The sequence below is a fragment of the Egretta garzetta genome, unplaced genomic scaffold (genome assembly GCF_000687185.1).
Source record: "Egretta garzetta isolate BGI_Z169 unplaced genomic scaffold, ASM68718v1 scaffold702, whole genome shotgun sequence".
Classification (NCBI taxonomy): Eukaryota; Metazoa; Chordata; class Aves; order Pelecaniformes; family Ardeidae; genus Egretta; species Egretta garzetta.
The window spans coordinates 545,757-556,525 of NW_009258908.1; the positions used below are offsets into that span (position 1 = coordinate 545,757).

General features: G+C 40.8%; 1 protein-coding gene across 1 annotated transcript in view; it reads right to left on the minus strand.

The window, feature by feature from the left end:
• Positions 1-519: 519 nt before the first annotated feature.
• CELF4 (CUGBP Elav-like family member 4) overlaps positions 520-10,769 on the minus strand; it is a 283,507-nt gene continuing 273,257 nt past the window's right edge. Inside the window, exon 12 of the mRNA XM_009634219.2 lies at positions 520-647. Coding sequence (XP_009632514.2) covers positions 520-647 — 128 coding nt within the window. The remainder of the gene's footprint in view (positions 648-10,769) is intronic.

Below are 10,769 nucleotides of genomic sequence, written 5' to 3' on the forward strand. Positions count from 1 at the left end.
ATACAGACTATACCGCATGAAGAATGAAGAATGCTTTGAAACGTTTGCAACACACAGCTATTGAGACAGACACTGTCCCAGTCCAGTCACCTGGGATTAAACTGCAGCCCAGTCCCATCTCTTAATTGCAGATTTTCTTCAGCCACCAGAAATGTTCTCTTTGGCTGAGCAAGGGGAATCAGGACAGCTGCTGGCTCTCCTCTAGCGATCAGGAAGACTTTCTAGAGATGCAGGATGCCCCCAGGGTGGGGAACTTGGCTCATCCCTCGTTAAGCATCCTTCTACCTCTTTTTCTAAAGAGATGCACACACAAACGGTTCCCGGTTTATGTGTGGGTGCATATCTGTGCAGTGGGGCTCTAGCCAGAGGCCTAAGTGAAAAAGGCAGAAGCTAGAGAGTCACAGAGCTGAATCTTTTTGAGGGTCTACAACACAAAGAGAGGCTACAACCACAGCTGACACCCCCTCCCCATGCAGTTACCTGTGCTAGTGCTTTGTATCCAGTGGTTCCCACAATTCTTCAGTAGGGACGGTTAGCATCCTTTGGCCTCTTCAGCTGCACCTTCAGCCTCTTCATGCCAATTTGAAAGCCATTCATAGCCTGGATAGCAGCTTGGGCACTGGCAGGATTGTCAAAACTCACAAAACCTGTCAAAACATGAGGCAAGGCAGGAGATTTAATGAGCTGAAGGGAGCCAAGGCACGTACATGCAACGACCACTGAGAATGAACATGGGGAAGGGGGTGAGGGTGGTGGGAGGGAGGGGGTGAGCAGGTAGGAGGGTGGGCAGGTAGGCAGGAAAGTGAGGAGAGGATGGTTGCCGATGGGGGACAAAGGGTAGGAGGGGTTGTTACAGATCAGTGTCCCAGGACACAGTGCCTGGTCTGAGTGCCAGTTTGGACACAAGACTAGGTGAAGCACAGGGATCCAAATGCTGGTGCCACAGTACCAGCACACAGAAGATTTGGGCCCCCTTTCAGCTGCGTGTTGGCAGATGTGATGCATGGTCTCAAGGCACTCTATCTTGCTCTTTTTCCCTGCATCGTGACTAAATCTCTAGACCTTCCTTCACTCACTAACATAACCCTTCCTTTGCCTTCCAATATTCATGATGAAGGGAACTTGATGTACCTACTGCTACTTCCTTATTATGGCAATATAAGTAAAATGTGAATTTAATAAGTTCTCCATTATGGTATTCATTGGCATGAATAGTTTGATTGTTGGCCACTTAAGCGATATGAGGAGCTTTATTAACTGGCAATTACTGCAGACTTTATGTTGACTCTGCAGTTGAGAAAGATGAACACTAGTGCTTTCCTAACATGGTTTCCATAAGTAGTTTTGTACCTTGCCAGCAAATCATCCAATCAACCATGGAGCGCATCCAGCAGCAGAAACACCTATAGGGACTGAATATTGCATCTACAGGCCACCTAAAATGACATTCTTTGTCTCAATGGAAGACTTGCTCTCCAGGGATCAGAAAAGCCAAGTTAGGTCAGAAACATACAGGATGCAATGTATCTAACACATTTGGCTTTGGGGAGGGTTTTTGGTGTGGGTTTATTTTTTTTTTTCTCTTTTTTTTTTTCTCTTTTTTTTTTCTTTTTTTTTTTTTTTTTTTTTTTTTCTTTTTTTTACGTTAGCTCCAGGAAAAGGCCTCATTTGCCCAGGCTGTATATGTCTTCAGCTGGAGTGACCATGGGTCTGAGATATTAGTAAGGCAGGGGGCCATCATGTTGTATAAGAATTGCCGATGCTACCTTTGCCAGAAATGTCCCTGTGTGCCAACAACGTTTCTGAGCACAAACCTTGTGTAAGACTAGCTTGGACCAGCCTGCACTCCAGACAAAGCCATCTGTTTTCCCACCCCTGCAAATCTCTGGCAGCACAAATCAACCCTAGGAACGCGGTGTCTCTCAACAGACAGGCTGAGATGAAGAGACAATTTGAGAGCCCCTCAAAAAGCTAATGCTGAGCATTTGCTGCCAGGTATACACCTGCTCCTGACAACAGCACCAGGCATGGCTTACAGCCTTGGGCCGTACTATGAATGCATTCAGCAGCACCTCTTCCCTGGTCTAGTTCCTCCTCAAAAACAAGTCTCACAGATGACACAGGGTGGCTTTCATTTGAAAAATACACACATATGCGTGCATATATATTCAAACACACCTTCTCACTCTTTCATTAAAGCTGTACTCGCTACCTTTGGCTAATCACATGAGCTTATGAGAGGTCATAAAACGATAAAAGGTCTTAGCGTCAAAGTGAGAAAATGGGTTTACTGAGTATGGCAGACGTGGTTTTAAGAGGGACACCCACTGAAAAACCAGGCATCCTTCTTCATCCTCCCCTCTTGAAGCCAAGGCTCCAAGTAACCGACTGTCCACGTGGTTTTCTTGCAAACCATCTAGATCAGGGGATACCAACACTGCAGCTCTGAAGATGTGAGCAAAAGTGTTGCTCAAGCCTCACAGAAGTCATCAATCTCTAGATAGAAAACAGTCTCACCAGAAAATGGTGAGTAATGAGCTGGGGTATTATTCAATGGCAATGGATCTACATTTTCAATCACATATCAGCCAGTAAGCACCTGCTAATGTTCCCAGTTTACACATAATCAATCAGTCAACAAGGTCCTATGATTTGATCTCAACAAAGGAACAAACTAAACACCTCCTGATCTCACCTGAGTTGATTCAGTCTTTAAATACTGCTGGAAGGTCCCTTGGAAGTGCTTTACTTGTACCTTCCTGCCTAGCTATCTCAAAACTTTGAATAGGATGTAGTGAAAGCCAGTTCTTTTTAAAATCACCTCTGGATTGCTAATACTCCCGTCCAAGACCCATCAGCTACACCTATAACAGTAAACTAAAGCTGTGCCAGGGAAGATCAGAGAAACTGGAACCCAATCATCTGTACCACTGAATTTTTAGAAAGGTCATTGACATAGTTTTGGCTTGTACCTAGCGCCAAACAATTCCTGGGCATAGTCTGAGTATTAGCACAGAACAGAGGTTGTTTTCAGTAGTTAGGTTGGATGAGGCCATGATATTCTGGAAAGTAAGAGAATTTAATAGTTTGGGTGTGGGCCATTCTGTGCCAGTTGGCCCCAGTGCTAGGGCAAAGTGCCAGGCATGTTTACTTTACTAATATATACACAGCTACCAAATATCAAAGCTGAGTTGGCTACAGCTGGATAATTGCTTATATCATGTCTTTAGAGAACCTAGCTTGCCTGTGAACTTTGATGTCTACTCTTGTAACTGATCCTGTTGCAATGTACCTCTCACTGCCTAAATGTGCACATCTAGAATGTGTCTACATGTGCATCCATTTGTGAGCAAACTACCCTGGGAACCTAAAACAATCAGTGGAGGTCTAGCCGATGTAGTCAGTGGAGTGTAGGACATGATTTTTCTCTTTTTTCAGGACACTCCTAGCTGTGCTCAGATGGACCAAGTCTCACTGGCTGTGTAGCAGGGACCAGTGCTAACTGCAATGAAGGCAGGCACCTAGCTTAAATTGATGTACATCTATGGTGGGATTTACCTGGTTCTGCAGTTGGGACTGTAATGTAATCTCAGTGTAAGATGTTGTTAACTGGATAATGCCTGGGTGAGTCACTCTGCAAAGTGAAATTTATTGCTGAATCAAACTCCTAATAAACCCAAATCCCACCAGAAATGCTGCCAAGTATGATGGAATTCATTTGCATTGGATATTAGGAAAAATTTCTTTACTGAAAGAGTGGTCAAGCATTAGAACAGGCTGCCCAGAGAGGTGGTGGAGTCACCATCCCTGGAGGTGTTCAAAAAATGTGTAGACGTGGCACTTTGGGACATAGTTTAGTAGGCATGGTGGTGTTGGGTTGATGATTGGACCCAATGATCTTGGAAGTCTTTTCCAACCTTAATGCATCTATGATTCTATAAGTCTACTATTTTTCTATTTTTAGCAGGACTAGACTGTTAGTTGGATGATAAGCCCTGGTGCTGGGATGCTGATACTGTTGTACCTCTGCAAGAACCTTGCCTTTAGATAAGCTCACAAAGCTTCACTAGTTTTTATCATAACTTTGCTTTTGAGATGGAATTCTAAGGCCATTTTCTTGTTCTGTGCAAAGCTGTAAGTAATACAGCATTTTAACAAATGGGACTAATAAGAGAGATCAGAAGTGCATTTGCTCACTATATTTCATTTAGACCAGATAATGAAGCTGGGAGTTGTACTCTGATGCTATTGGTTGCCTACAGATTTGGGCCAGGTTTGGATTGTTTATTTTTTCTCTTTAGTTGTCCTGATATCCACTGCTGTAACATAAAAATGTCCACTGGCTAGCTGCTGAGGGTGGAGGGGCTGGAGTGAGAGGGCTGGGGAGGGAGCAGGAGGAAGGCAAATGCCAATAACTGTGCATTTTCCTTGTGAATACATCCTAGGAACAGAGAAGCTAATTCTTCTACCTTCATTTGACTGTTTTAGTTTCAGGGGGCTTGATACACTCAGAAGTTGTTGGTGCATTCATCTCTCTCCCTTCCTGTTATTTATGTTGAACTGTATTTCATATTGGTGAAGGTATTTGGATAGACTCCCAAAAGAAAAAAAGCTATGGCTTCTCCTGAGAATTGAGATGTCACAGTGATAAGGGATAGGCAGATAGACAGACAGACAAGCTATGCTAACAATATCATATTCCTTCCTCTTTTCAGGCCAGATGCATACTGCTAGATTATATGACTTTTTGGCTGTTGTTGTTACGTGCACTACTGGCAGTTAACCATCTTTGTTTCTCCATGTCAGTGTCAGCAGTGTTAATGGTGCTATGCCAGATTTAGACATGTATGACTAGGAACAGAATGTATGTACTGGGAAAATAGCTTAAATACTTGCTTTCTGAATGGCTTTAATGTTTATGCCCATGGCTATAGGGCTCAAAGCATGATAATAGTACTACAGTTGCTCAAGAAGCTATCTGTGTTTTGAACATTGCTCCTGCATTGTCATCTACACTCTTGAAGGACAAAAGAGGAAGGGAGAGGTTAAAAAGCTTGAAGCTTTTTCTGTGCATCAGTTAATTAATAACCAGAGAAATATATGTTCTGGTCTGAAGATGGTTGGTAGGAGGACAGGATTTTGTGATAAATCTATTTTATGGGGGGGATGTTGGGGTTTTTTTCTTTTTTTTTTTTTTTTATCCCAGGGATTATGTAAAAAGGCTGTTCTAATAAATGATTTATCAAAGCAGCAAAGAATGAAGAAATCTGCTAGGACTGCAGCTCAAGGCATCCAATCTTCCTGATTCTGCATAACATCTTCCAGGAAGGTGCCGACGCTGGAGTTCATGACTTCTCCTGGCCTGCCCTTTTCCTGCATGGCTGTGTAAATGATTAGTGGGCAGAAACTGGGCTAGCATCTTGGAGGGTGTTTTGGTTTCTCCCTATTTCTTCCAGAGGAAGACCTGGTAGTGGGGGATGCTGAGGGATCTTCAAGCCCTTCTCATGACAACAGCATGATCACCAATGGCTTTATGTAACTGATATTACTCAAGGGCTGTTTTTCTGTTTTAATCAGCTGAGATGATAAAGAAGAGAATTAGCAATCTATCTCAGAGTGCATTTGAAGGCTGTTTTGAAACTGTAAACTTTTTATGCACAGTGAGTAGTGTCTCTGCATGGCCATGAATTAGTTTGTGCACTAAGCGCAGTCCTGAATGAGCTCATCATTAGGTTCTCATGGATCCTTAATTGGTCTTTCTGAGTTTTCTGTTTCTCTTTGCATGCTGCAAGGAGAATTAGCGGTTAATGTGCAAAACAGCCTTTTGATGATCTGGTACCAGGTTGGAATAACATGTTGCCTCTCTTCAGCAGAAGCTTTTGCCTGGATGGAGCCCAATGCTTGGTAACTACACTGAGCATCCCCTAAATCAGAAGTCAAGACCATGGTGAATGACAGGTCCAGATGCAAGCTTTTGATCCAGACTCCTGAACTGGAGACAGATGGTCCTACAGCAGGTCCACTCATGTAACTAGGCTGGTCTCAGGCAATCAAAAGGAAAAGAGGAACCTTAAATAAACAAATATTTAAGAGTTATTTGATCTATGTTCCAGATGCTTGCTGCACAAAACTACCATCTCAGATGCATTTTGCAAGAGACGGCAGCAGAAACAAATAGACAGTGGTGCTTATTAGCTTCTTTGGGCCAGAAGTACATTTTTCTGGTTCTGGCTGCCAGTGTATTTGTCTGACTGCCATGAGGGATCTTTCTTGGCACTTCTTGTTTCTCCAGTTATGAAAGTCCCTAGTTAGGAGAGGATCTCATTCTTCTGAAATTCTCCCTCTTGCCATTCAACCCATGTTCATCACATTAGAGGGAAATGAGAATAACAGAAGAGGGAGGATCTGCCTCTCAGCTTGCAGAAGGCAAATTCCCATGTGGTGAAAGAGAAGAAATGCCATGCACATGGGCTGGATACCAGTGCAGGAGAAGTCCATGCCCCTTGCTTCCCTTGCATCCAGAGTGCTGCTACCCAGGACATAAGTGAGGGCCTTGGCCAGACTACTGAGATGGAGGAAGCTGCAGAAAACCCTGGGAGTTGGTTAGACCAGAGGCCCTGCTCCTTTCTGTCCCCCAAGCATTTGAGTTGAGGAATTATATATTACTATAATTGGTTATTAATATAACTGTCCCCTCGGTGCATGGCTTCCTTGCTTTTGTTACTAACCAGTGAAGGGTGAGATCTAGGAAGATCAGGGAGGCATTTGCTGCTGGAAGGCAAGTTCAAATAAGGAGTTCAAATCACAGAAGTCTTCTTCTTTGGGAAAAGGGTGCTGGGGAGGAGCTCCTGCCCTTCTCCCCCCATCTGGACCTGACTACCTACCCCTCAGCACTTCCCTGCTACTTCAGTCCATTTTGTGTCTAAGATTGCTCAGTTTCTCTTTCTCCATGTTTATTAGTCTTATCAGACAATGGAGGTTTTCCTTTAATTGCCTTGCAAGGTTTTTACCTTGCTATGTTCTTTACACAGTGTACTAGCTGCTGTCTTGCAATTTTTTAGAGCTGTAAAGAATTTCAGGCTACAATCTGTATGTAAGTAGCTCTATAATGTATGTGTGCATTGGAAGGTATTGTACTGTAAGGTGATTTATGGGTACTGGAATACTCAATAAAGGAGTATGTCTGCAGATCAAGGGCATAGCACTTCAGCTGTTTTCCAGTGTCTAATAGGGTTGGATGAATTTTTGGAATATTTAACTTTCTGCTGATATTTAATCATGTCCAAGTGAGATCCGTCTATCCAGTTATCCATCCTATCCATCCCATTCATCCATCCATCCATCCATCCATCCATCCATCCTTCCATCCATTTTTTTAATGTATGAACAGTCACTAACTGACGACTGTGCTAAACAACTACTATTAAATATTTCACTTCTGCAGGATGAGATAATTGGAACCTCAGAATATTTGAAGAATTGGTGCAGAAATTTGCTGAACCATTAATGTTCATTTTAGAAATTTATGGAATATTAGAAAACCTTCAAAATGTTCCAGAAAAAAAAATATTATTAATTTTTAAGGATGTAAACTAGATGACCTGGTAAACTTAGTTAATCTTTCATAAGCTTAAGTAAAATTATGAAAATTTTTATATGAGATGATATGGCAAAGAATTAAAAGGTGTACAATTAACACCAATCATCATGGTTTCATGGAAGATAGCATCTATCAAATGAACCTAATTGCATGAAATTGCAAGTTTGGTTAATAAAGTAAGTTTTCTTAGGTTTTTAGAGTATTTGAGAGTATTTCTTTATAGAAAATGAAAGCAGCCCATATCAAACTTCTTAAAAATTGGATAATATATAGACCACAAAAAAAATGGTAAATTGTGACTTACAATATTGAGAAAGCTCTATTAGGCTCCTTCAGGAGTGTGCTGAAAGTTCTGTGCTATTCAATTTCTGTAGCATTACCCAGAAGACATCTAAAGTAATTACTCATAAAATTTGCCAATCATACAAAAATGGTGAAATGGTGAATAATGACTGAAGTAAGTCATGTTGACCTAGGTCACTTCATAGGCTGGACTTAGTTGCAGAGTCTTCATTTTAATCCAACCAAATGCAAAACTAATTATCCACAGGAAAAGGAAAGTGAGTCATTCACAAAAAAAAGAGAAATCTTCACTAGAAAACAGTGCTTCTAAGAAGAACTTGGGTGTCATTATAATGACATGAGCTCTCAGGATTGTTTTGAAAAATTCAAAGTCCCAAGACTCAGTACAGTCTTGGGATGAAGCCAGCCTTTGGGGAATATTCCTGAGAAGTAACAAGGTGATGTTACCTCTGAGTATGGCTCAGGGAAGATCCTTACTGGAATTCTGCATTTAGTTCTGGTGATTTCTCTACAAAAAATAAGGTTTAAGAATTATTCAGAACTACAAGAATAATTCTACATCTGAAAAAGTAATGAGAGTTGCCACAGTTTATTGAAGAGAAGGCTAAACTGTCTTCTGACCACAGTCTATAAATAATTTCTGATAGAATGTGGTTTTTTAATATAGGAAAAAAAAAAAAGAACTTGATTTCTTCTGGATGGAAGGAGACATTTGACAAATTTAAAATGGAAATAAGACACTGAGTCTGCATTTTTTAAATTGTGAAGGTAATTAGCTATTTTGCAACATCTTGTTTAGCAATAGGGATGGAGCACCTATCACATGAAACCTTGATTAAGAGATTTTCTAAAAGGGATGCTATGAGTCATGCAGAAGGTTTGAACCTGTCACATGAGCTGCGGTATCTGGCATATGTTATTTCAGAGTTCAGTCCAAGGAATCAGAATAGTCCGTTCTGATACTGCATATCTGTCTGTCTGTCTGTCTGTTCATTTCACATTTCAGATATTTAGGAAATCAGTTCTTGCCTACTAATCTGGCATGGACTGCAGTAACAGTCATGATAGAGGTGACAATTGATGTTAATGCCTTATAATAAATGGCCCCAAAGTGTGGGCTGCGGACCACTGAGACAGCTGACTGGTACTCGTTCTTCATCTTGCTTCTAGCTGAGAGAAACTGAACAGATGGGAAGGGGAGATTAAATGAAGAGTGAAAGTAGATGGCATGATTAACTTTCTCTAAAGGTCAGAACACCCAGTGCAGAAGGTAGCTTGAAATACATAAGCATCTTCCTTATGTCACCTTCCTGTCTTCCTGTGCATGAAACTAATTCTATACATTGAGGCAGTGTGAGCTGGAACGTCCAGAGAAGTGGTCCCTGCTATTGTTCATTATCAGTTGGATGCTCTCAAGATAGTGCCTCAAAGAAGTAGTATCTTCTCTGAAGAAGGCTGAGGGCTGTAGATGCCTACCTTGAATATGGTGGTTCAAACCAAAGACTTTTCTTTCAATGGCTCTTCTCTTTCACAGTCTTTTTTTTTTTTTCCCCCATACTGAAATTACTGTCATGGCTCACATTGAAAGCACAAGGTTAAGATTCAAGATTAAACTAGAATTTGGATGGCCAGATCTGGAACCAGGGCACCTGATCAGGACCAACTTTTTCTGAAAAGAGGAAAAGAAGTAAAAATCTAATCTAGAAAACCAATTAGAAAACCAATTTCTCACATTAAGAAGGGAGCTATCACAAAAAGCTTGTCTTTTTCCTGTAAACAGAACTTGTTTATGATGATGAACAACTGTTTGTCTGATGCTGTGAACTCTGGTTCTACTCATTCTGCTAAGTAGGAGCTGAAGCCATACAGTGAATGGATGGAAGAAGTGAACAATTTACACTTCAGCCATTCTTTGAAGATGCCATGAATCAAATATTTGACCAATATACATACATGTCTGCTGTGAAAAGCATTGTGGTTCTTCTAAAAGAAGCATAAGGTTCCAACCCAGATGATGATGATGTTCTTCACAAGGAAAAAACTAGCCAGTGAGGAATCACCAATAGATAAGTGACTGGTATTTGGTCTTTTTTTGAATGTTGATTAAAACCAAAGCAATTTCCTACCTGCTTTCAGAAATGAAATGAACTCTTCTCAGCTTGCTTTCTGAGCCTTCCTTGTAAATGTTTCATGTCATGATTTGTTAATATAAGGTTTATGGGGAAAATACATCATTGGAAAAAGCAGATGAACTTTTGAAGAGACAAGTTCTTCTGCCAATGTAAAAACAGAAGCAAAGAATGAGTTTAATGTAGGTTTTACATAAGTTATGAGTGGGATCTAAGTAGGTGCTCAGTTAAGGATGCACCAAGTGTTGCTGAATCAAGATGGAGGCTATTTTTACATTTGTTTTGTTGGAGTTGTACAAGACAAACAAGATGAAAATAACTACTGAAGCTCCCACCAGCCATGTCAAAATCCATTTCTTATCTTAATTTTAATTTCTTTGTTTCCAAGTTCTCTCTTGCATCCAACTCAATTTGTGGGTCCTTTATAAAGAAGCCTTGTATGAACAATGCAGCTACTGAAATCACCAGTCATCCTTCTTGGTGATATAGGTGTCTCTTTGTCTATAAGAGATGAGCATCATAAAAAGTGACATTATTTTTGATAATATTTCATAGTAGGGAAGTAAATTCCTTCCTGGGCTAATCAAGAAAAAAAAAAAAAAAAAACAACAACAAAAATCTAATCAGAAAAACCAATTAGGAAGGTGCATTGTGACTTGCACTAGTGACTAGTGACTATTTTTTATCAGTTCTTTCATGTCCCAGGGAGTCTCTGGAATAAATGTATTCTTGATGAA